At 41.9% G+C, this 23,398-nt stretch overlaps 1 protein-coding gene across 2 annotated transcripts in view; it reads left to right on the top strand.

Annotated features, from left to right (window-relative positions):
* Positions 1-6,136: 6,136 nt before the first annotated feature.
* TH (tyrosine hydroxylase) overlaps positions 6,137-23,398 on the top strand; it is a 159,117-nt gene continuing 141,855 nt past the window's right edge. For both annotated transcript variants that reach the window (XM_073604708.1, XM_073604707.1), the window contains exon 1: positions 6,137-6,258. In XM_073604708.1, coding sequence (XP_073460809.1) covers positions 6,169-6,258 — 90 coding nt within the window. In that variant the 5' untranslated portion in view covers positions 6,137-6,168. The remainder of the gene's footprint in view (positions 6,259-23,398) is intronic.

Below are 23,398 nucleotides of genomic sequence, written 5' to 3'. Positions count from 1 at the left end.
GAAATTGCTGCCCTGGTATAGTTAGCCTCATTCACAGTTTAATAAAAGAATGTTCTGCTTATTGAAAGTCCAGAAGATTATTGCTTGGCTGCAGAGCTGACCCTCTGCAGTAAAGGAAAGCTGTGTTTTCCAGCAGTTGTGCCCTATTATTATGGGCTATTAAAAGTATTTTTGTGAATGAAAGGAGTCATGACGGCAAAAAAGCCACCAAGGCAAAGCGGTGTTAATTACTGTGTTTGACAAAGTCTAATTACTGAAAGAGACAGCAGAGGAGGGAGAAGGAGGAGGCACGGATGGGGAACAGAGATTAGGGAAAGAGAAAGAGCACCAAGCTGAAGTAGGAAACATTAAAAATCTATGTTTACTAGGGAATAAGATGATAAAATAAAACATAAGAAATACAATACCAGATGTGATTATATAATTTGGCGGCGCGAACATCAATGGTGATGTCAGTTGTGCAGTAATTTATAGCAAACATCAGATTTCAGGTCCAAAAGGCAACCCTCCTAATATTGAGGACCAATGATAATGTAATATTGTTGGCACTTGTAGGATGTAATTACTAACTGTGTATATAGTGATCATGAAGTACAACATTTAGCATTAGAAGGTCATCTGCATTTGTCATATGTAAACCAGCATTCCTAAGGGACCAAAGGAAAGGAAGGAAATAATAAGAACTAGTTAGGGTTAAGTAAAGTTTAATAAGGGGTTAAATAGGAACAGCATTTACAGTTTTTGTTTGCAATAATGAGAGTTCCTCAATACAGGAGCTGCTGTCAGAGTTCCAGATTAGGGATGGCCGAACTGCACTGGGTTTGGTTCAAGCAGGAATTAGCAAACTTCAAAGAAGTTCTTCCAATTCCTTGGTTGTCACAGGAATCCCAAAGTACAGACCATATATAGTCAATGATGTCATCCGGGAGACTCCGCATTCTTAACAACCATTGACAGCAGGAAGCTATCATGGGTAATAGCGAAAGTAATACCATTATTATGCATGAAGTTCAACTGCTGCTGAATGAGAAACTGTTTGGGAGATCGTCTGAATGTCCAAACAGCCAAAGTTGTTATACACTTGTATTTGGATTACCTTAACACTAAAATCTCTACATCTACAGACATCCACGATCTAACACTAACCTATCTAGCCCTGTAAAGAAGAAATCAGTATACATACCTTTTGTGAAGCCAATCTGACCCAATCCCATGCTGAGCTGTCATTGGCGGCTTCGCTGTAGAGGCGGGTGCAGAGGACACAGTCGACAACGAAAGCCCCATAGTAGCTCTATGGATGACGTCACTCCCCATTCATTTCACAGCCGTTATCGGCTGTCTCCTCTGCAGAGCTTCAGCCGCTGGAGACCAGACCGGATTGGCTTAAAAAAAAAAAAAAAAAAAGGTACGTGTACTGATTTCTTCTTTACAGGACTAGATAGGTTAGGCTTATATCGTGGATATCTGTAGATGTAGAGATTTTAGTGTTAGGGTAGTCTTATCTTTGAACCTTGATCTCATCCCTACTCCAGATATACACAGCAGGACCCAACTGCCAAAATGACAGCCCAACTCTGCAGATTATAATCTGACAGCTCCATGTATTGTATAAGCGATTGTCAACCTACCTGCCCTAGTGTAATCAGATATGGATCTGATTATTGCTGGTTATTTTGTTATGGGCTGTATGCATTTTCTTTAATAAAAGTTATTCTTTGGACAAAAAAATAAACAACTTCTTCCTTGACAGCTCACATCACATACATTGTGCACAGAGCCAATCTGAGCGGCCAAGTGCCTTGTGATCGCTGTGATGACCAATCACAGTGATCACAAATGTAAACAGTAAACTGTTGGGGAGCCCACTTCTTCCTTATACAATGAAGGAACGATTCATTCAATGAATCGTTCTTTAGTTCTAGATCAGTGGCATTGGAGGTTTTTTTGGATTGTTTTTAACCCTTTCACCACTTCCTATTTTGTATATCTCTGCTACATTCTCTCTGCAGTGACCTGTATATTTATTTTATTAATTACAGGTATATATAGCACTGAAAATGTATTCTGTGCTTTACATTTTATACATTAACATCCGTCCCTGCCCTAAAAGGAGCAAACAAAATCGAAGGTCCCTATCTTATATGCACATATACAAGAGCCAACTTAGACAGGAGCTAATTAACCCAGCAGCTTGTCTTTGGAGTGTGGGAGGAAAAAGAAGGACCTGGAGGAAACCCACCCAATCATTAGAAGAACATGCAAACTCCACGGAGTTAGTGTCCTGTTTGGGATTCAAACATGTGCCTATAACCAAAACCTTCCTTTACCTGTACATCTGTAAAACAACCCCTTCATCTCCATCCTTGCACTGTATGTGACCTGTATGTCAGATCCTTAATCTTCTACTCTCCCTGTGTATGTTTAACCACTTCAATATTGGGCACTTCCCCCCTTTTTGCCCAGGACAATTTTCAGCTTTCAGTGCTGTTGCAGTTTAAATGACAATTGCCCGGTCATGCAACACTACTCAAACTAAATTTTTATAATTTTCTTCCCACAAATAGAGATTTCTTTTGGTGGTATTTGATCACCACTGGGGTTTTTATTTTTTGCTAAACAAACTAAAAAAGACCCAAATTTTTGAAAAATAAAATTGTTTCGGTTATAAAATTTTGTTTTCTCCTTCACTGACGGACACTGATGAGGCAGCACTGATGAGCATTGATGAGTTGGCACTAATAAGGTGGCACTGATGGGCACTGATGAGGAGGCACTGATATTTAGAATTGATGGGCACTGATAGGCAGCACTAATTTGCAGCACTGATGGGCACTGATAGGCAGCACTGATATGCAGCACTGATAGGCAGCACTGATGGGCACTGATAGGTGGTACTGATGGGCACTGACAGGCGGCTGTGATGGGCACTGACAGGCGGCACTGTTTGGCACTGACAGTTGGCACTGATGGGCAGCACTGATGATGAGGTACTGATGAGGAACTGACAGGTGTTACTGCTGGGCTCTGATTGGTACTTTCATTGCCACTGAGAGCCGTTATTGATGGGGCACTGATTGGCAGCTGATGGGCACTGATTGGAAACTGATAATCAGCACAGACCCTCCCCCCTGACAGGGAGAACACCGATTGGCTCTCCCTGTCATCGCGAACCGAGGAATGCCATTTACCAGTACTTCCTGGTTCACGCAATGATCAGCTGTGATTGGTCACAGCTAATCACGTGGTAAGGAGCCTCCGTCAGAGGCTCCATACCACGATCGGTGATGCAGTGTGTCAGACCTGCGGGCGCGCGCCGGCATGTTATCCTGCTGGACGTCATATGATGCCCAGTCAGGATTACAGAACCACCACCCGGCCGTCATTCTGCTATAGGCCAGGCGGGAAGTGGTTAAAAAGTGGAACTTCACTCCCCGAATCAACATTGATTGTCTAATCCTTATGCTGCTAGATTTAGTAAATAGATAGGAAAGTATATCATATTTACTTGTTTTAAACTTTTTTTCAACATTTCTTAAATTACTTTCTTTTTTTCTTGTCTAGGCAAATGATGTCATACATCTCAGGAGTCTTCAGGAGGGGAGGAGAGGAGGAGTGGTTTTCTCAGCTAAACACACCCTCCTGCATGCATGCTTGAGCTATGGGCAGATGGATTCCAGGAAGTAAATGCTGCACACATAATCTGCCCTTACTTAAGATGGCCACAGCCAGAAATGCTAAGAGGGTGTTTTTCAAAGTGATTTCTCAACAAAATAAAGCATGGAGACATAGATGGATTGGGGAATTTGCTTTGAATATTAAAAATAAATTAAATAGTGTTTTTGGTTTGTGGTGCTCAGATGCAGTGAAGATCTGCTTTTATGTATCTAGTGTACTACTACCAAGCTCCATGTTTAACCAATATGTTTCTTAATTAACAAAAAAATTGTGGCAAAAAAATTAGATCACTGTGGCTTTCCTACTTTCCAAGGAGTAGATGTAGACAGGGAGGGTCATTCACTAAAGAGAGGGCATCAATTTTGGGTTTATTGGACACTCCTTGCATTTTTATCTGATATCTTTTATAAAAGAAAGTAGGGGAAACTGTCTTCTTTATTAATTTTTCTTCCTTTTTCCATTATATAGTAAAAAATAAAACCCCCTGTGGTTATTAACCGCTTGCTGACCTTATACTGTATATATACGGCGGCAAGGTGGCTCTCCTGCGCAGGATCACGTACCTAGTACTTCGGGTTCTGGGGAGCATACACGCTGTCCAAGTACAGCGGGAGCTGATTGGCAGGTATGGCGGACTCAATGTCCGCCAGCACCCGCAGATGCTTTGGTACACTGACAGAACGACGGTCTGCCTCTGTAAACAAGGCAGATCGCCGTTCTGTCAGTACAGAAGACATGTATTCTGTGTCTCTGCTAAGCAGGAGCACCGACCCATGCCTTCTCCTATTACAAGCACCCCCTTCCTCACAGTAGTAAAGCACTGGTCAAGCACACATTTAACCCTTTGATATTTTTAAGCACTGATCACTGAATTAGTGTCACTGGTCCCCAAAAAGTCTCAAAATTGTCAGTTAGTGCTCGCTGTAATATCGCAGTACTGCTATAAGTCGCTGATCGTCGCCATTACTAGTAAAAAAAATAAAAATATCCCATAGTTTATAGATGCTATAACTTTTCTAACTTATATGCTTTTTGGGATTTTTATTTTAACTAAAAATATGTAGCAGAATACATATTGGCCTAAATTGATGAAGTAATTTCATTTTTTTTTTTAAATTTTATTGGATGTGTTTTATAGCAGAAAGTAAAAAATTATTGTTTTTTTTTTTTTTTTTAAATTGTCGGTCTTTTTTTGTTTCAGGTGATCAAATACTACCAAAAGAAATCTCTATTTGTGGGGAAAAAAGGACATAAATTTTGTTTAGGTACACCATTGAACGACCACACAATTTTGATTTAAATTAACGCAGGAGTGCCATATCGCAAAAAATGGCCTGGTCATAGAGGGGGGTAAGCCTTCCGGAGTTGAAATGGTTAAATACCAGCAAAAGAAAACATCTGTATAAAGAAATGAACCTAGTAAGGATGTGGGTGCAAAGTTACAGCTACCACATCCTTATGTTATACAGAAATGACTAAAGGAGAAAAATAAAATGACATTTAATGTACCCAAGGATTACAACCAAATTCATATAAAGATAAAAAAATATTTTATTAATGTGAAAAAAAATAGAACATAATAGGTTCCTTATTCTGCATATTTAAGAAACGCATAGAAGAGTAAAAATCCCCCTGTCCACTTTATCACCAGTTCATTAATATATAGGTGCAAAACTTGATGTTGTTGATTGAATATGAGAGATGGGAGGGAGGCATTCTGATGACTTTTTGTTCTCATTTATTTATATTAATAAAAGAAGTCTGTACTTTGATATTAATTTAGTTGTAATCCTTGGGTACTTTAGGAACCCATATATATATTTTTTTATTTTTTTTGTCATTTCTAAAAAAAAAAAAAATGATATAAAGTTCATTTGAGTACAGTGTTGCATGACACTGTTCACGTTAATGAAGGGGTATTACAGGCTAGTACTAAAATGGTAAGTTGCTGATCCAGAACAAGCATGCAGAAATGACTGAAGCTGTAGGTTTAACATAACAACCAAGCAACAAACATCATCATAACAGGTTTTTGTTAAAGCTACATTTACAGATTTACACATCTGGTAGGTGTTTTCCTTTGCTAGATGAAATATGCCATGGAACAGTGGTGCAATTGTACAGATACTTGTAATTCAATGCGTTTTTGTCCATCTACTGAGCTGCAATGTATTAGTAGAGGTGTAGTGCAAATAAGGATTCATCTATGCTTACATGGGGCAAGTGCATATCTACCCTTCTATGAAGTTGGCAGGAGGAATGATCTGCACAGCTCTGTTTAAGGGATGATCTGCAGAAATCAGACAGAAATGTTAGGCAAAGCGAAATACTCTGCAGGTTGCACTAGGTATGGATGAGATGTGCTAGATAGAGGACCAGTGTCCAGCCTCCTCCCTCAGGCTTGTGGTGGGGGGGGAAGCGGTGACGTCAGACTGGCTCTATATAGCTGGGGCTGGGAGCAGGTGCACACAAGTCACTTCTAAAAGAGTAGTGATGCCGACACCAAATATCTCCGGATCTGCTGGGAAAAGCTTCAGAAGGGCTGTTTCTGAACTCGACCCTAAACAAGCTGAGGCCATTCTGGTAAGGGGGCTTATTAGCTGTAAGCTCTGCGGCTTTCTGTTCTATGCAATAGACAATTGTATTTCACACCTGCACTGGTGGATACTTTGTAGACCAGACCTGATGTACATGCTTACTGATTTTCTGTGATATTCATCTTTATGCTGTCTGAGTGGTTCATTCATCTAGTTACCTAATTCAAAAATAAAATTGAAGTACATCATAAAAAAAATAAGGACAGAGCAGATGCTTTAAAAATAATTTTACATTGAAAACTAAGTAAAAGCGGAGCAGGGGTCCAGAACTACCAATCATGTTCTATTTTTTTATCATTTTTTTTCAATGCTGCACTCTTGCTCAAGTTTTTTTTTTAATTTTGCACTGCAAAGACATTTATATTATTTAGCATTTTATTTTCAATCCGTTGACTTTATTTTCTTTGCTTTGCATTTCATTTTACAGCATTTTTTTCAATATCCCCATTTATTTTTTTCAATGTTTATTAAAAAAAATAAAATTAGCAATTAATTAATATGAACTAATTTAAAACGATTTAATTTATTAGTAATGATACCTCTATAGCTTATTCAGAAGTAAATAAAGCATTGACAATGTGTAAATTGTTGTATCCCTTTCAGTTTATGTTCACCCATTCAGCTTTATGTTATTTGTTGCCAGATCAATGAATAATCATTACTGATTGGTTGCTATGGTTTATTGCACTTTCGATATCATTTTTGCTCTTTTCCCTGATATTTGAAATGAGCCCACTTATGTTTTAGTTTTAGAGAATGATTATTGTGGTATAGTAGGAGAATGTGGCTATAAAGTGTGCATGACTATAATAGGAAAACAATGTTATAGGGATAAAAAATTGGAAGTTAACATTGATGTATTCTGATCACTGTAAATAGGTAAATCACAGACAAAGATGCAATAACGTCCTGTAAGTGCTCCATCTGTTATGAAAGAATCACCAGTCATTCTCTATGATGACTGATTAAAGTCACTCCAAACATTTCATAATCACACAGATGACTTAAGCTGGCCATACACAAACAGAATTTAATTACTTTTTTTTTTTTTTGTGTTAGAATGCAGTTTGATTTTTGTTAGTTAGAGTTCAATTTTCTAATAGTAAGTGTGCTTAAACCATAGTGAAAAAAAAAATTTGAAGGAGCAGGATGGAAAATTTTTCTCAAACTAATAAAAGTGTAAATGTGTTATTTGTTCAGGAAAAATCATATATATTGTAATGAAATCTGTTTACTACACCTGGGATTGCATTTAAGTAGCAGGTCTGGATGGAATTTTAAGGTCTTTTGAACAATATTAGTTGGCTCAGTGATTGCGGGAAAGGATGTTCTGAATTTCCATACGAATATTTGAATGAAAATCTGTGTATGACCAACTTTAGTGCAAGCAGCAGAAATGAGGAACAAATAAAAGTACCGGTAATCTACAATAACCATTCTGAGATGATCAGCCTACAGCAGGCAGAGTAATGGCAGATCCTTGATGAATGATTGCTATTAGTACAAGTACTAGTATTGTGCTTTTTTTCTTATCACATTTTCCCCTCATTCTTTTAAAATCACTGTGGGGGTTATTTAATAAAACTGCATGGGGCAAAATCTGGTGCAGTTATGCATCAGCTTTCAGGTTTTATTGTCAAAGCTTAAAGTAGTACTATAGGCAAAACTTTTTTTTTCATTTTGGATAGAGGAAGGGAGGGTTATAACCCTTTCCCTTCACTTCCTGTCCCATAACCAAAAAGGATGTGAAAGGAAATCCCTGCAAATTAAAGAAATCTCTTGGGGACCTCCAGGTCACCAGAACTTGTGTCCCCATTGGAAGATTTCCCCTCTATTACTTTTCTGGGGACACCCCAAAATTTGGGATTTTCTTTTACTTTCATTTTCAATGATAATGGTAAACAAAACAAATAAAGAGAGTAAATCTGCCTAATGGGGGCACAGACAGCAATAAAAACTGACAGGTGTTCCAATTCCTCTCTATTCTGTCCAAAATGAAAAAAAAGTTTTGACTTAAGGCCCCTTTCACACGGGCTTTCCGATCAGGTCCGTCTTCTGTTTTTCAGGCGGACCAGATCGGACGATCCATTCACCTCTATGGAGCGACACATGTCAACTGTGACATGTCCACTGACATCCGCTGCTATCCGATCCTGTCCGACAAATCCAGACGGATGGAGACTCTATTTTCCATCCGTCTGGATCTGGTTTCATCCACTCTCCCATAGAGAAGAGCGGGGCTCTGACAGGTCTGTCTAAGCATAGTGAGTGGAGACGGACCTGTCATCCGCCTGCTCAGTGGAGATCAACAGATTGATCCCCCACTGAGCAAAGCGGAGTCCATCAAAACGGACATGCCCTGTGTGAAAGGGGCCTTAGTCATACTTTAAATGAACAAGCTAATGTTAGAAGCTGATTGGATTTACTAAAACTGAGTGCTCCAGTTTTAGTAAATCCCCCCCTCATGTTCTCCAGACAGGGAAGGCTTACCACCCCTCTTTCCCAGCGGGAGAACACAATAGCTCCATGGGAGGGATTCCCCCAGACCTAAAATGTATGTAAAAGGCAAATAAAATGTTTAGTTTCAGGGTGGAAGAGTTAGGCAGGCAATAGATGATGCAATTTTTTTCCTGCAACCATGGAGTGAAGGAAAGACAATTGCCCACTGGCAATAATCACATACGAGAAATCCAACATTCTTGTTGTACCCAAGTCGATCGATGGATTGACTTGGGTACAATCAGCCTGCCCATACATGGATGGAATCTTGGCTGGTCCCTGCTGAACCTTCCAAGATTTGAACCATCTATGACCAGCATTAGACCTTCTGACATGTTTATTTCTGCCTCTGCTGATGAGGTTCATCACAGTGTCCCAGTAAGTCCTAAATTCACACCTGTGCAGGTTTGAAGTCGCGCTACTTCAGCACAACGCCAAATCTGACTATCAAATTTCATGTGCAGCTGACATCTGTGCAGCTTCATTTAACAGATGTCAATGCAAGTCGCACTGAAATTGCAGGAAACTTGCTTTCCTGCAACTCATGCTGCAGGAAACTTGTTTTAAAGTCATTGCGACTTGTTTTAAAGTCATTGCGACTTGAGTCACATCGATTTTAACAGTTCCACTGCCACAAATGGGGTGCGAATTGTCATGCAACTTTGAACTGTTAGGGCGCATGACAAGTCGCACTAGTGTTTTTATTGTCATTTTGGGGAGATTTTCTCTCATTTTAAATTGTGTCTCCAGAACAGGAAGTGATGGGAAATCTCCCCAGAGGGACACAGAGAAAGTAACTCGATAAGAGTTTTAACCCTTTCCTATTCTACCAAACATTCCCTCTTCCTTGGCATTAATGCTCCAAAATGACAGCACATTTGGGTTAACTTTAAAAAGGAATAGAAGACTACACTTCCCTTGGTAAATAAGGTGAACCTGTGTTTGTGTTAAATAATAATAATAATAATAATAATAATAATAATAATAATAAATATCACATGCAAAGGAAATAAAAGAAAAAAAAAGATTTTTGCATAACCATACCGTAACTGAATGATTGAAATGAAAACAGCTTCACCTCTACCACTAAGCTAAATGACCATTTACCATAGAAAGGAAACGTGCTCAATTCCTTTAGTTAGTCAGGCTCTTAAGCCTCATACACATGATCGGATTTTCCGACGGGAAATGTGAGATGACAGGCTGTTGGCGGAAAATCCGACCGTTTGTACGCTCCATTGGACAATTGTTGTTGGATTTTCCGCAGACAAATGTTGGATGGCAGGTTTGAAAATTTTCCGCGTACAAATGTCTGTTGTCGGATTTTCCAAGCGTGTGTACACAAGTCCGTCAGAGAAAAGTCCAAAGTACAAACACGCATGCTCGGAAGCATGGACGAGCCAGAAGCGGTCTTGTAAATTAGCATTCATAATGGAGAATTAACATTCGTGATGTGGCAAATTATGAAATCTCGAAATGTAGCGCACAATTCTCTTATTTAATGGGATAATAATGAAGCTGCTTTGCTGTAGATACTGATGGAGTTATTGCAAACGTATTTTCAAAGGCTTTTTTTTTCTAGTGATATCCAGAATAATATTCTTATGCTTGTTTTTGTTTTTTTTTGTTGGTGCAAGTTACCACAACACCATTATCCTGTAGTTTTTGAGATCAAAGATACAACTATGTTGGTGTCCCTTGTTAATTTTACATTGTATTTTTTCAAATAAAACTGCCTACTCCCAAACTGTCACTTGGAGTAAAATACATAGCCAAGTATTATTCTACACAATTTTTTTATTGTGCATTAAAAAAAGAAAACAAATAACATTAGACATGCTATCTGCCAATAGAACTTAACCAAAAAGTGAATCCTATGCATCCAAAAATATAGAAAATATACCAAATCAAATCATTATTCAACCAAAAAATAAAATAAAAGCCTCATGCATGTGTCCTGCTTCCTAATATAGGGGGTCACCAATGCCAAGAGTTGGTGAAATCAGGGGTCCGTCATCCGGAGATAATTCCGAAAATCATATGGATTATTCTCCTGGAGCTCCCGCAGCAAAGGCATATGACATAATTGGTCACGATTAAAAAAGCAAGCAATTTTTGCAAGCATTTTTACAAGAAATCCTCCTCCTCCTGTTCCTGGACTGGACTTGGGTCAAAGCAATAACTCCAAGGCCAATAATAAATAACACGTTATCTCCTCCGATTCCACAACGTGGCTGGTTGAAAAATGGCCGTTCAGAAACGAAATGAAAAGCGCAAAATGAAAGGCGCAAAATGAAAAGCGCGAATCAACACTCACCAGACTTCTACTAACATGAAATTAGCAGAAGGTGGCGCTAAGGAGCTGAAAACCATGTAGTACGTCACTACGTTCGTGTTTGTTGGCCGACATTTGTGTGCCGTTTGTATGCAAGACAAGTCTGGGGCCAACGCCCTTCGGACAAAAGTCCGAGGTTTTATCTGCAGAAAATCCGATCATGTGTACGAGGCTATAGTCCCTCTGACTACAAGGTGAACTATGGCTGTTTAACCACTTCAGCCTCGCAAGGATTTACCCCCTTCCTGACCAGAGCATTTTTTGTGATTCGGCACTGCGTCGCTTTAGCTGACAATTGTGCGGTTGTGCGATGTTGTACCCCAAAAATTGACATCTTTTTTTCCCACAAATAGAGCTTTCTTTTGGTGGTATTTGATCACATATACGGCTTTTATTTTTTGCTCTATAAACAAAAAAAGACAGACAATTTTGAAAAAAAAATCAATATTTTTACTTTTTGCTATAATAAATATCCCCCAAAAATTTATAAAGAAAAAACGAATTTCTTCCACAGTTTAGGCCGATATGTATTCTTCTACATATTTTTGGTAAAAAAATCGCAATAAGTGTATATTGATTGGTTTGCGCAAAAGTTATAGTGTCTACAAAATAGGGGATAGATTTATAGCATTCCTTTTTTTTTTCTTACTAGTAATGGCGGCAATCTGCGATTTTTATCAGGACTGCGACATTATGGAGGACACTTTTGACACTATTTTGGAACCACTGACATTTATACAGCGATCAAAGCTACAAATAGCCACTGATTACTGTATAAATGACACTGGCAGGGAAGGGGTTGAACACTAGGGGGCGATCAAGGTGTTAAGTGTGTTCCCTAGGTGTGTTCTAACTGTAGGAGGGATGGGCTCATTACAACATGACAGAGATCACTGCTCCCGATGACAGGGAGCAGTAGATCCCTGTCATGTTGCTAGGCAGAACAGGGAAATGCCTTGTTTACATAGGCATCTCCCTGTTCTGCCTCTCCTCGCAGCAATAGCAGCAAAATCGAGTTCGTGGGACTCACGGGCATGCTCTGACAGTGCGCGGCGGGCGCGTATGCGCCCGCTAGGTGGCAGATTCAAAGGGTCGTACGAGTACGCCCTTTTGCCTGCTTCAGCCATTCTGCCGACGTAAATCATTCACCAAAAAAAAGTGTCAAAAAGAAATAAAAACACTGAGACAGTTTTTGACAATTCCTTTATGAAAAAAAACTAAAACAATTTCCCCCATGAAAATCCATTGTCAATCACGACGCCTGCTGCCACTGCCGACCCGAAAAAAGAAAACAGCTCCACTCGCCCCAAAGGCTCCAGCCATCTGCTTGCTTCTGTCACCTAACAGTTCTTAAAAAGCTAAGGGAGGGGGAACCTGGTGGCACCGCCCCCTTGTGACATAATCGGCCGGTGCATGTTGGGTCGATTCACATGGGGATCTGGGGGCACTCTTGTTAAAGGGGGCTTCCTGATTCTAATAAGCCCCCTGCCTGTATACCCTCACAACAACTGGCCAGAGTTGGGAGGAAGAAGCTCTTGTCCCCATTAACATAGGGGGCAAAGGCATGTGATCTGGTATGGTTCAGAAGGGGGGGGGCGCTCACTTATCCCCCCCCCTTCTTGGCCTGCCAGGCTGCATGCTCGGATAGGGGACTGGTATGGATTTTGGGGGAGACCCCATGTCATTTTTTTTATTTTGGCATGGGGGTTCCCCTCAAAATCCATACCAGACCTAAAGGAATAGGGGGGACCCCACACCGATTTAAAAAGAAATTGTGACGTGGGGTTTCACTTAAAATCCGTACCAGACCGAAAAGGGTCCGTTATGGATTGCAGGAGACCCCCACACTGTTTTTTTTTGGATCAAATGTGTTCAAAACTGATCAGATTTGCGATTCAGATGCGTTCCCATAGACGGCAATGAGCCTGGAATTTGCATCTGAAGCGCACCACATCGCTCAGAAAACACTAACTACTCTTTCTCAATCTGCAGCGAATTCGGCCTGCTGCTGCACCGCATATATGTGAACCAGGTCCATAAAAAAGGCTGCCAGTTAACATGTCATGCGAATCCAATGCGGTTCAAAGTGCATCCAATTTGCATACATGTGAACAGATCCACATGTGAACATATCCTCCAGATAGAATGTAAGTCAATAAATAATGCAATAGGAAATGCATCATATGCTCCAGTATGCGTGGCGCTGGCACACACATGCAATGTCATAATGGGTGTACGTAACGTGCATAGTGCGGTGCTGTCACATACACGTGTGTGATGTGGTGACATCACCATATTTATTAGACTTGTGGCTTTGACTTCTTTTTCTATATTACCATAGAAACCAATCAGCACAAATAAATTCTTAAAATTTTTTAACAGAAAATCGTGAAAAAATATACAAAAAAAATATATAAACAGAAAATCGTGAAAAATCTATATAGATATATATAGATATAGATATTGGGACATCTATATCTATAGATACAGATATATCTATATATATCTATATCTATCTTTCCTGACACAGCATGACAGCATATACGTATGGGTAGGCTCCTCCCCCTGCCCTATGTCAGGACCGGTTATACTATATAAGTAAGTCTCCTCCCTGCCTGCAGCATTCTCTTTTTTTTCCTCACTGCTACAGCCAGTTATGCTACTGCTAAAAGCAGGATTTTTATTTTTCCCTCACCTTGCCAGACGCTTCTGGCTAAGCCGCACAGGTTCAAGCCTCTCCTGTGTCAAAGCTCCTCGCTGTACGGGCAGACATGAACGCCTATATGGGGGAGGCCTCCCCCCTCAGGATCCAGGAAAGAGGGGGTGCAGGCATCTGGTCTGGGAGAGCCATCTGAAAACATCAGCAAACAAAGAACAACCTTACAGAGCACTAGCAGCTTTGCCAGGTGGACCAAGATGGCGGAAACGCCACTTCTGGTGGTCAGAACGGCATAGGAAGTCTCAAGAAACGACTTCCGGGTGGAGCAAGGTGGCGGAAACGCCACTTCCAGTGGGCAGAACGGCACAGGAAGTCTCAAAAATGACTTCCGGGTGTAGTAAGATGGCAACCAAGGCACTTCCTGTCGTGGAAAGGACGTGATTGGTGGCTCAGGAAGCCGCAGGAGGAGACTCACCAACCCCTAGCAGTCAAATGACAGAGGAAGAGGAAGTGCAGTGCGCAGCAAACGAAAGCACAAGTGCACCAGCGTGAACCTGTTGGGCGCCACAGGAATCGAGTCTGGGAGACAGGTAGGAGACATACAAAGTCAAAGATTTCAGTATCGATGTTGTGACATATGACTGAGTCAGCACTATCTGTAAATTCTAGATGTAAGATGAGCTCTCCTAGAGACCAGCCACATATTCTAAGGTGAGGGCAGGTAGGTATATATGTCTATATGACATCCTAAAAAAGAGTGCATAAAACTGATAGGCTGTAATCTGTTTCAGCCCTCATCAGCTGCAACGCCCCTCCAAGAGCAAGGAGATGTGACATCACCATGGCTCAAGCTCTGAGAGGTTGGCACAGAGTAGAATACACATGACAGGAAGAGGAACCCAGAGATGAGCTCTGTATGGGATGTGGGAAAAGGGCCCTTACAGGAAAAATGCTGTGGAAAACCTGCCTGCTAGATGCAGCGGTGGATAAAGAGGCCGAGAGGGCTGATATGGTCCAGATGATCAGACAGACGGTCAAAGAGTCACTACAGGACTTGACAGCCACAACCAGTTAACCTAGGGGGAATAGCGAGGGCCTAAAGAGTAAGAGAACTATACCCAGGCTCCAGTTCTGGAGAGGAATCCCAGCAAGAAGACAGCAGCGTAGGGTTCAGATATTCCTCAGTACAACCTCTAGTGAAGGCGGTTAGAGAGTCACTCGAGTGGGAGGAAGAAGTGGTCATTCCAGAAGGAAGTAGAAAAGGGCTGGCAGTGTCCACAAGGACACTGGCATCGTGGCTAGTTAAGGTCATACGGAGAGCTTATACTGCAAAGAATCTGGAACACCCAGCGGAACTTAGGGCTCACTCCACTCCTTCTTGGAAGGTAAAACTTGTTGGAAGGTAAAACTCCGGCCCAGTCTGAGGTCCTGAGCACTCTAGAGAAGGTTTTCATCCAGGATATCCCTGTACTTGGCCGCATTCATCTTTCCCTCGATTGCAAGCAGTCATCCTGTCCCTGCAGCTGAAAAACACCCCCACAGCATGATGCTGCCACCACTATGCTTCACTGTTGGGACTGTATTGGACAGGTGATGAGCAATGCCTGGTTTTCTCCACACATACTGCTTAGAATTAGAAAAGTTCTATCTTGATCTCATCAGACCAGAGAATCTTATTTCTCACCATCTTGGAGTCCTTCAGGTGCTTTCTAGCAAACTCCATGCAGGCTTTCATGTGTCTTGCACTGAGGAGAAGCTTCCGTCGAGCCACTCTGCCATAAAGCCCCGACTGGTGGAGGGCTGCAGTGATGGATGACCTTCTACAACTTTCTCCCATCTCCCGACTGCATCTCTGGAGCTCAGCCACAGTGATCTTTGGGTTCTTCTTTACCTCTCTCACTAAGGCTTTTCTCCCCCGATAGCTCAATTTGGACAGACGGTCAGCTCTAGGAAGGGTTCTGGTCGTCCCAAATGTCTTCCATTTAAGGATTATGAAGGCCACTGTGCTCTTAGGAACCTTAAGTGCAGCAGAAATTTTTTTGTAACCTTGGCCAGATCTTTGCCTAGCCACAATTCTGTCTCTGAGCGCTTCAGGCAGTTCCTTTGATCTCATGATTCTCATTTGCTCTGACATGTACTGTGAGCTGTAAGGTCTTATATAGACAGGTGTGTGGCTTTCCTAATCAAGTCCAATCAGTATAATCAAACATAGCTGGACTCAAATGAAGGTGTAGAACCATCTCAAGGATGATCAGAAGTAATGGACAGCACCTGAGTTAAATATATGAGTGTCACAGCAAAGGGTCTGAATACTTAGGACCATGTGATATTTCAGTTTTTCTTTTTTAATAAATCTGCAAAAATGTCAACAATTCTGTGTTTTTCTGTCAATATGGGGTGCTGCTGTGTACATTAATGAGGAAAAAAATGAACTTAAATGATTTTAGCAAATGACTGCAATATAACAAAGAGTGAAAAATTTAAGAGGGTCTAAATACTTTACGTCCCCACTGTATATATATATGTAGCAATAACTCACGGTGGAGCTGCTGGTTTGTTGCGGGCTGTTACCGTCACCTTCATTACCTCTATTTCACCGGAACCGGGTCTAGGGTCCCGTTGAGTTTAACACCAGACAATGTACTTGAGTATCTTTTCCAATGCTTTAATAAACGTAGATTGAAGGAAGTAGCAGAGGAAAGAGGTAGAAGGAGAGTTGCAGGGAAGTTCAAATACCTTTTCTTAGTGTAGTATTAGGAATTGAAACTTGTAAATGAATATACTCTCTCTGTAGAGTTGAATCTTTAACCCGCCTGGATAGGTTTCTCTCACTAACCTAGCAGCCAGTATGCAGCACAAACAAAAGTCTCTGCCACAGACTTGATTGGAACAAAACCCGTACGATCCTCTGCCACAGGATGTAATGGTTTACGATGAACAGCAAACACAGCACTAGTACCTTTAAGCCAACCCGGCAATACTATGCGGTAGGATTACTTTAGGATGCGTCCTCCAACTGAGTCACCAGGCTCCTCTCCAGACCAGCACTCTGCATGATCCTTCCATGACGGGTCCTCCCCTGGGATCTTCTCAGTTGTCCAGCTTCTTCCTGCAGGACAGACAGCCCAGGACCATTCCTCTGCTGCTGTGGTAGGCCCCAGACAGACCTCTGGGCCCACCCACACGCTGCAGCGACGTGGGCCTCCCGATCGGAGGACCACGAGGTAGTACTCCTAGCACATACCTGTCGGCCAGGAGGGCCAGCAGGTGGAACGAAAACTAACCCTAAAACATGGCGTCCCTCTCCCAGAATGCAACTCGGAGGACCGCCTCCACCGAGTTATCTCCGGGACAGAGGAGCACTCATACGTTTCAACGTGTTGCCTTTCCAACACCGACCCATGGTGACAACGACACCCACAGGTACAGTGTGAAACTACATGCAACTCAGCCAAGCTGGAACAGAGGCATATCTGACTATGTATAAACAGATAACCCACTAAATTTACCTATAAGTAGTAGATTAAAAATCTACCAGCGCTACATACTCCCCCACTACAATAGACGTTGTCCTTAACGTCTGTCAAAATAATCTCCCAAGCCTGAGAGTAGGTATTTGAACTCAAAACTTGGATAAGGGCAAGGAAGAAGAAAAGACAGTATAAAGATATTACAGTTTCAACATTTATACAACAATATGTTCACATCCGCAAACAAAATCACATTATGACTGTCACAACCCCACTGTCTATCTAGCTGAAAAGCCTAACAGCTTGATAGGAGATCCAACTGCTCCTAAAAAAAACAAGGTTAGACACACACTAAATATGTACAGTACCCTGAATAAACAGTTTAGGAGCAAAGTCTTATTCGAAAATAAGAATGACACTCTCTTCCCATATATTTTTTCCTTTTAATGAAACAAACTGAAGTAACTTGAGAAGTCCATCACTATTTTTAGGAAAATCACATCTTTTCAATAAAGAAAATCCAGCTAGCAAAGAGTCTTTGGATTTAGAAACGCTGAGATGAACATTATCTCTTGACCACGAAGATCTCTAAACACTGACAATGTCTAACTATACACCCCAAAGTTCTTTGTTCATAATCACCAATAAAACCGAGGATCTGGCAATGTCAGTTTCTTTCCCAGTTTATTCACTGTAGTGATAAAGTACACGATGTCATCTTTTCCGGGTCTGCAAATGACCACTTTGTCAGCATAGATGTGCCGACCATAGTTCCAGTATAGGAAACATCCACTGAAGCGTTCATACACGGCAAAAGAACATCCAATTTTCCGGAAAGGTTTTGGCACAGACAAATAGTCCAAAACAGCTTCACTGTACCACAGTTCCCAGTTGGCCTCAATTTCCTGCATAATTTCCTGAGTAACATAGGGAATCTCCAGACCATATTCTGTGGGAAAACGTTTGTTAAGCACTCTCTGTAAACGTGCAAGTTTAGGCAAAGATCTATTTTTCCCTGAACCAGGAGGCACACAAAAGTTCAGTGACTTGCTCACCATAGACCCGACGGGTGTCGGAAGCAAATTTGCAACTTTAGACAATGTCTCCTTGGTAGTACTGTGCGGCTTCACACAAGGTGATGTCTTCCCAGAATCCAGGGCTATCCACTCTGAGAAAGTCAAGGCAGAAGCAACATCTTCGCCCTGAGCCCATAATAGTTCCTGTGACATTGTCTCAAACAAATCATCATCACCGGAGAGATCTGACATGGAATCTATCTCCGAATCTCTCAACTCTTCTGCTGGCAAATATTTACAAAGAGTCCCAGATATGTCCTCCTTTGATCTCTCACCCGTTCCTGACATGGACTTCTCCGGATCCATGTGTTTCTCCGGCTCCGGTTCGGGTAGTCCCTGGGGTAGGCCTCGACCACGGCCGCGGGAAGCCTTTACATATCCCACCTTCCTCTGGACAGGTGCAACGGGGATAGGTGTAGTAGACGTGGAAATGAAAGTGATGTCCGCCGATGAAGTAGTGACAGCGGTATCTCCCTCAGGAACACTCTCGGTGGCAACAGGTGAAATCACGGCCTGTTGTTCTCCAACAGCAGTGGTAGCAGCTTCCACTATGGCAATACCTGTAGCCCAGTCCACCCGATAAGCACGGGGCGACATAGTAAGTTGCTCCACTATGAACAAATATTCTCCGCACTGCAAACAACGAACAAATGGATGGAGATGTATGGCCAGTCCTTCACACTTGTGGCAAAGCATGCCCAGCCCTTCAATATCTCCAACTGTGTAGAGAACAAACCTCCCCTGCGGTTTCTGTCAGCAAGGTTCCGGTCAGCATAGCACCCGCAGCGTTACTCGTAGGGAACATCTTAGGTCCCATAGTGGACGGTATCAACAGAAAAGAAGACATGGCCGCACTCTGATCTTCTCAGCGCGATCACGAGGCCTCTCTTCTCCTCTGGCGCCAAACACACACACACGCGTCCCACGCGGCAACAAGTAGGCTAGGCTCCTCCCACTTGTTCTTCTGATCACGTAGCTCCCGGGCTTTTACTTCTCACCCACAGCCTACGCAGTCAGAAATAAAGTCCTGCAACTTAACCCCTTCTTCTCTCCAAAAATTGACAAAGTCCAGAAATTTATTCCAACGTAAACTCCCGGTGAAATACTTCTCAGGGCTGCGGGAGGTTGACGGCTAACAAATCTCGGATGATGCCCCCACATGTAGCAATAACTCACGGTGGAGCTGCTGGTTTATAGCGGGCTGTTACCGTCACCTTCATTACCTCTATTTCACCGGAACTGGGTCTAGGGTCCCGTTGAGTTTAACACCAGACAATGTAGGCACCGGACACTTGAGTATCTTTTCCAATGCTTTAATAAACGTAGATTGAAGGAAGTAGCAGGGAAGAGGTAGAAGGAGAGTTGCAGGGAAGTTGAAATACCTTTTCTTAGTGTAGTATTAGGAATTGAAACTTGTAGATGAATATACTCTCTCTGTAGAGTTGAATCTTTGCCCGCCTGGATAGGTTTCTCTCACTAACCTAGCAGCCAGTACGCAGCACGAACAAAAGTCTCTGCCACAGACTTGATTGGAACAAAACCCATACGATCCTCTGCCACAGGATGTAATGGTTTACGATGAACAGCAAACACAGCACTAGAACCTTTAAGCCAACCCGGCAGTACTATGCGGTAGGATTACTTTAGGATGCGTCCTCCAACTGAGTCACCAGGCCCCTCTCCAGACCAGCACTCTGCATGATCCTTCCATGACGGGTCCTCCCCTGGGATCTTCTCAGCTGTCCAGCTTCTTCCCGCAGGACAGACAGCCCAGGGCCATTCCTCTGCCGCTCTGGTAGGCCCCAGACAGACCTCTGGGCCCACCCACACGCTGCAGCTACGTGGTCCTCCGATCGGAGGACCACGAGGTAGTACTCCTAGCACATACCTGTCGGCCAGGAGGGCCAGCAGGTGGAAGGAAAACTAACCCTAAAACATGGCGTCCCTCTCCCAGAATGCAACTCGGAGGACCGCCTCCACCGAGTTATCTCCGGGACAGAGGAGCACTCATACGTTTCAACGTGTTGCCTTTCCAACACCGACCCATGGTGACAACGACACCCACAGGTACAGTGTGAAACTACATGCAACTCAGCCAAGCTGGAACAGAGGCAAATCTGACTATGTATAAACAGATAACCCACTAAATTCACCTATAAAGAGTAGATTAAAAATCTACCAGCGATATATATATATATATATATATATATATATATATGATAAATAGTACAGCATTACCCACCTGTCTTGTCTGGTGATTTGGTACACCCCATATGTATATGCTGTCATGCTGTGTCAGGAAAGAGGAAAATTTTATACTTACCTAACGGTAATTTTCCTTTCCTGATGCAAAGCATGACAGCATATAGGTCCCTCCCGAAAAGGCTTCGCAGTGATACTAAGTTACGAGAATGCAGGGAGGAGACTTACTCCGCCTCCTGCCCTATACCAGGACCTATAACCGGTCCTGGCATAGGGTAGAGGGCGGAGCCTACCCATAAGTATATGCTGTCATTGCATCAGGAAAGGAAAACTATCATTAGGTAAGTATAAAAATTTCCTCTATATATCTATCTTATCTATATATATGTGAAATATGTTTCTATCTGAACAGATGCCGCTCAGCCAGCCACTGTGTAAGTGATTCCACAACACTTGTAATGAATATATAAAAAAATATCAGTGTAGCGCAGCAATGTAAATAAACAATGAAAAAAGTCCCATTGAGTGCATTAACAAATCCACTCTGCAAATATATGAACATTTCTTCAGTGAATAAGTGCACAACTTCAACACCCCGTGTCTAGTATCTTCACACACTGTGAGTATCCGTCACCAGGTGAAGGGCCTGCTCACCTCAATGCAAATGAAAAAAAATCTCACTCAAATCTGGCAAATCTCTCCTTTTTTCCTCTCCACAACGATAGAATAGAGACTTCTCATAGCTCCCCACTCAATGCAAATGAAACCAATGTCTCACTCAAATCGGGTAAATCTCTCCTTTCCTCCTCTCTACATCGATAGAGCAGAAACTTCACACAGCTCCCGACAGGTGATATGTAACAAGATAAAAAGGACAGACATAGTGTGTACCGTAACAACACTCTATTTAAACCCCACTAAAAGTTTCACTTACAAGATAATCTATAACATATGCTTGGAAAACAATTTCCTCCGGCTCACCACCTCCAACGGCGCGATGCTGGTCAGACTGTCACACAGTTCAACTCCTCCCCTAGACACGTGTCGCCACGTGATGGGGCTTCTTCAGTTGGAAGAAGCCCTATCATGTGGCAGCATGCGTCGTCGTGTTGAAGTTGTGCACTTTTTCACTGAAGAAATTTTCATATATTTGCAGAGTGGATTTGTTAATGCACTCAATTGGACTTTTTGGATTGTTTATTTACATTGCTGTGCTACACTGCTAATTTTTTATATACTTGTTCTATATGTTGCACTTTATTCACCCCTGACAAAACCCGCAATGGTGGAACATGTTGGGTTGTAGGATTTTGATTTACTTTTCTGTTGATAGTTGATACCTTTGGTAAAAGCAGGAAAAGGTGTGTTTTATAGAGTAGATGGAGTAATCCTGAGAGATATTGTGACTAATCGAGGCTCAGCTGGATGTTATAGTTTCTAATAGATAGTAGTAGATAGAATGCAGAATGGGAGCCAACTGAGAGACTTTTTCACAACTTTTTTCTGGGTTCTCTGTAGGATACATCATTTGTACCATAGGAGTTTTTTTCCTATTTCTTTCTTCTTTTTTTTTTGCATTCATTTTTATAATAAAAACACAATTTTAAGACTCAGTGGATTAGATGCATAGTAAGAGAAGCACATCACCTCCCCATCTATTTATTTTTGACAAATTCCCATAACTAGGTGAAGGTAATTGATTTTTAAATAATTCAGGTGATTTCATTGTGTCCTTTTGAGCAACTTTCTTATCAGAGCTGCCCCACTGATGACTGGTGGGGGAATATTCAAGAAGCAGCAGGGGAAGTGGTGTGGTGCCCATTCCTCTCCAGCAAGCAGCACAGTGTATATAGATACATATGCCCGGACAGACAACAATTTGGTAACAAATCTAATTTGACAAAGCCTTACTTTAATAAAACTAATAGAATGAATGGCAACAGCAGATTATAGTGTTTGTAATTGTAGGTAATCTGTTCACTATAATACATATTGCCTTAGGTGTTTCAAAGGGAAACCTGTTTATGATTATAAAAAGGGTTTAAAATTTGATTTGCCTAACTAATATGGTAAATAGACATTTGAAGGAAGGACCTTAGGCATTTTTTGTTTAGGATAGTAAAAAATGTGATTTGCCTTAACCACTTCAATACAGGACACTTTCACCCTCTTCCTGCCCAGGCCAATTTTCCACTTTCAACACTGTTGCACTTTGAATGACAATTGCGCAGTTAAGAAACACTTTACCCATGTGACATTTTTATAATTTTTTTTCACACAGTTAGAGCTTTCTTTTGGTGGTATTTAATCACCACTATGTTATTTATTTTTTGCTAAACAAACAAAAGAAGACCAAAAATTTAGAAAAAAACTTTTTTCTAGTTTCTGTCAAAAAAATTGAGCAAATAAGTAATTTTTCTCCTTCACTGATGTGCGCTGATGAGGCTGCACTGATGGGCACTGATGAGGAGATACTGATGGGCACTGATGAGGCGGCACTGATAAGCACTGATGAGGCGGCACTAATGAGGCTGCACTGATATGTGGCACTGATGGGCACTGATATGCAGCATTGATGGGCACTGATAAGTGGCACTAATGGGCATTGTTAGGCAGAACTGTTGGGCCCTTTTAGGCAGCACTGATGAGGAGGCACTGATAGGCGGCACTGATGAGGAGGCACTGCTAAGCAGCACTGATAGGCAGCACTGATAGGGAGCACTGATAGGCGGCACTGATGGGCACTGATTGATACTGATGGGGCTGCACTGATTATCAGGGCACTGTTGATCTGTGCCCTGATTATCTGTATACATGTTCCCTGTCACACTTGCTGGTTACTGGCTCTCCTTTCCTCACATTGTAACATAATGTTTCAGGAAAGT

The sequence above is a fragment of the Aquarana catesbeiana genome, linkage group LG11 (assembly GCF_042186555.1).
Source record: "Aquarana catesbeiana isolate 2022-GZ linkage group LG11, ASM4218655v1, whole genome shotgun sequence".
NCBI lineage: Eukaryota > Metazoa > Chordata > Amphibia > Anura > Ranidae > Aquarana > Aquarana catesbeiana.
This window is presented reverse-complemented; position numbering and strand designations above follow the sequence as displayed.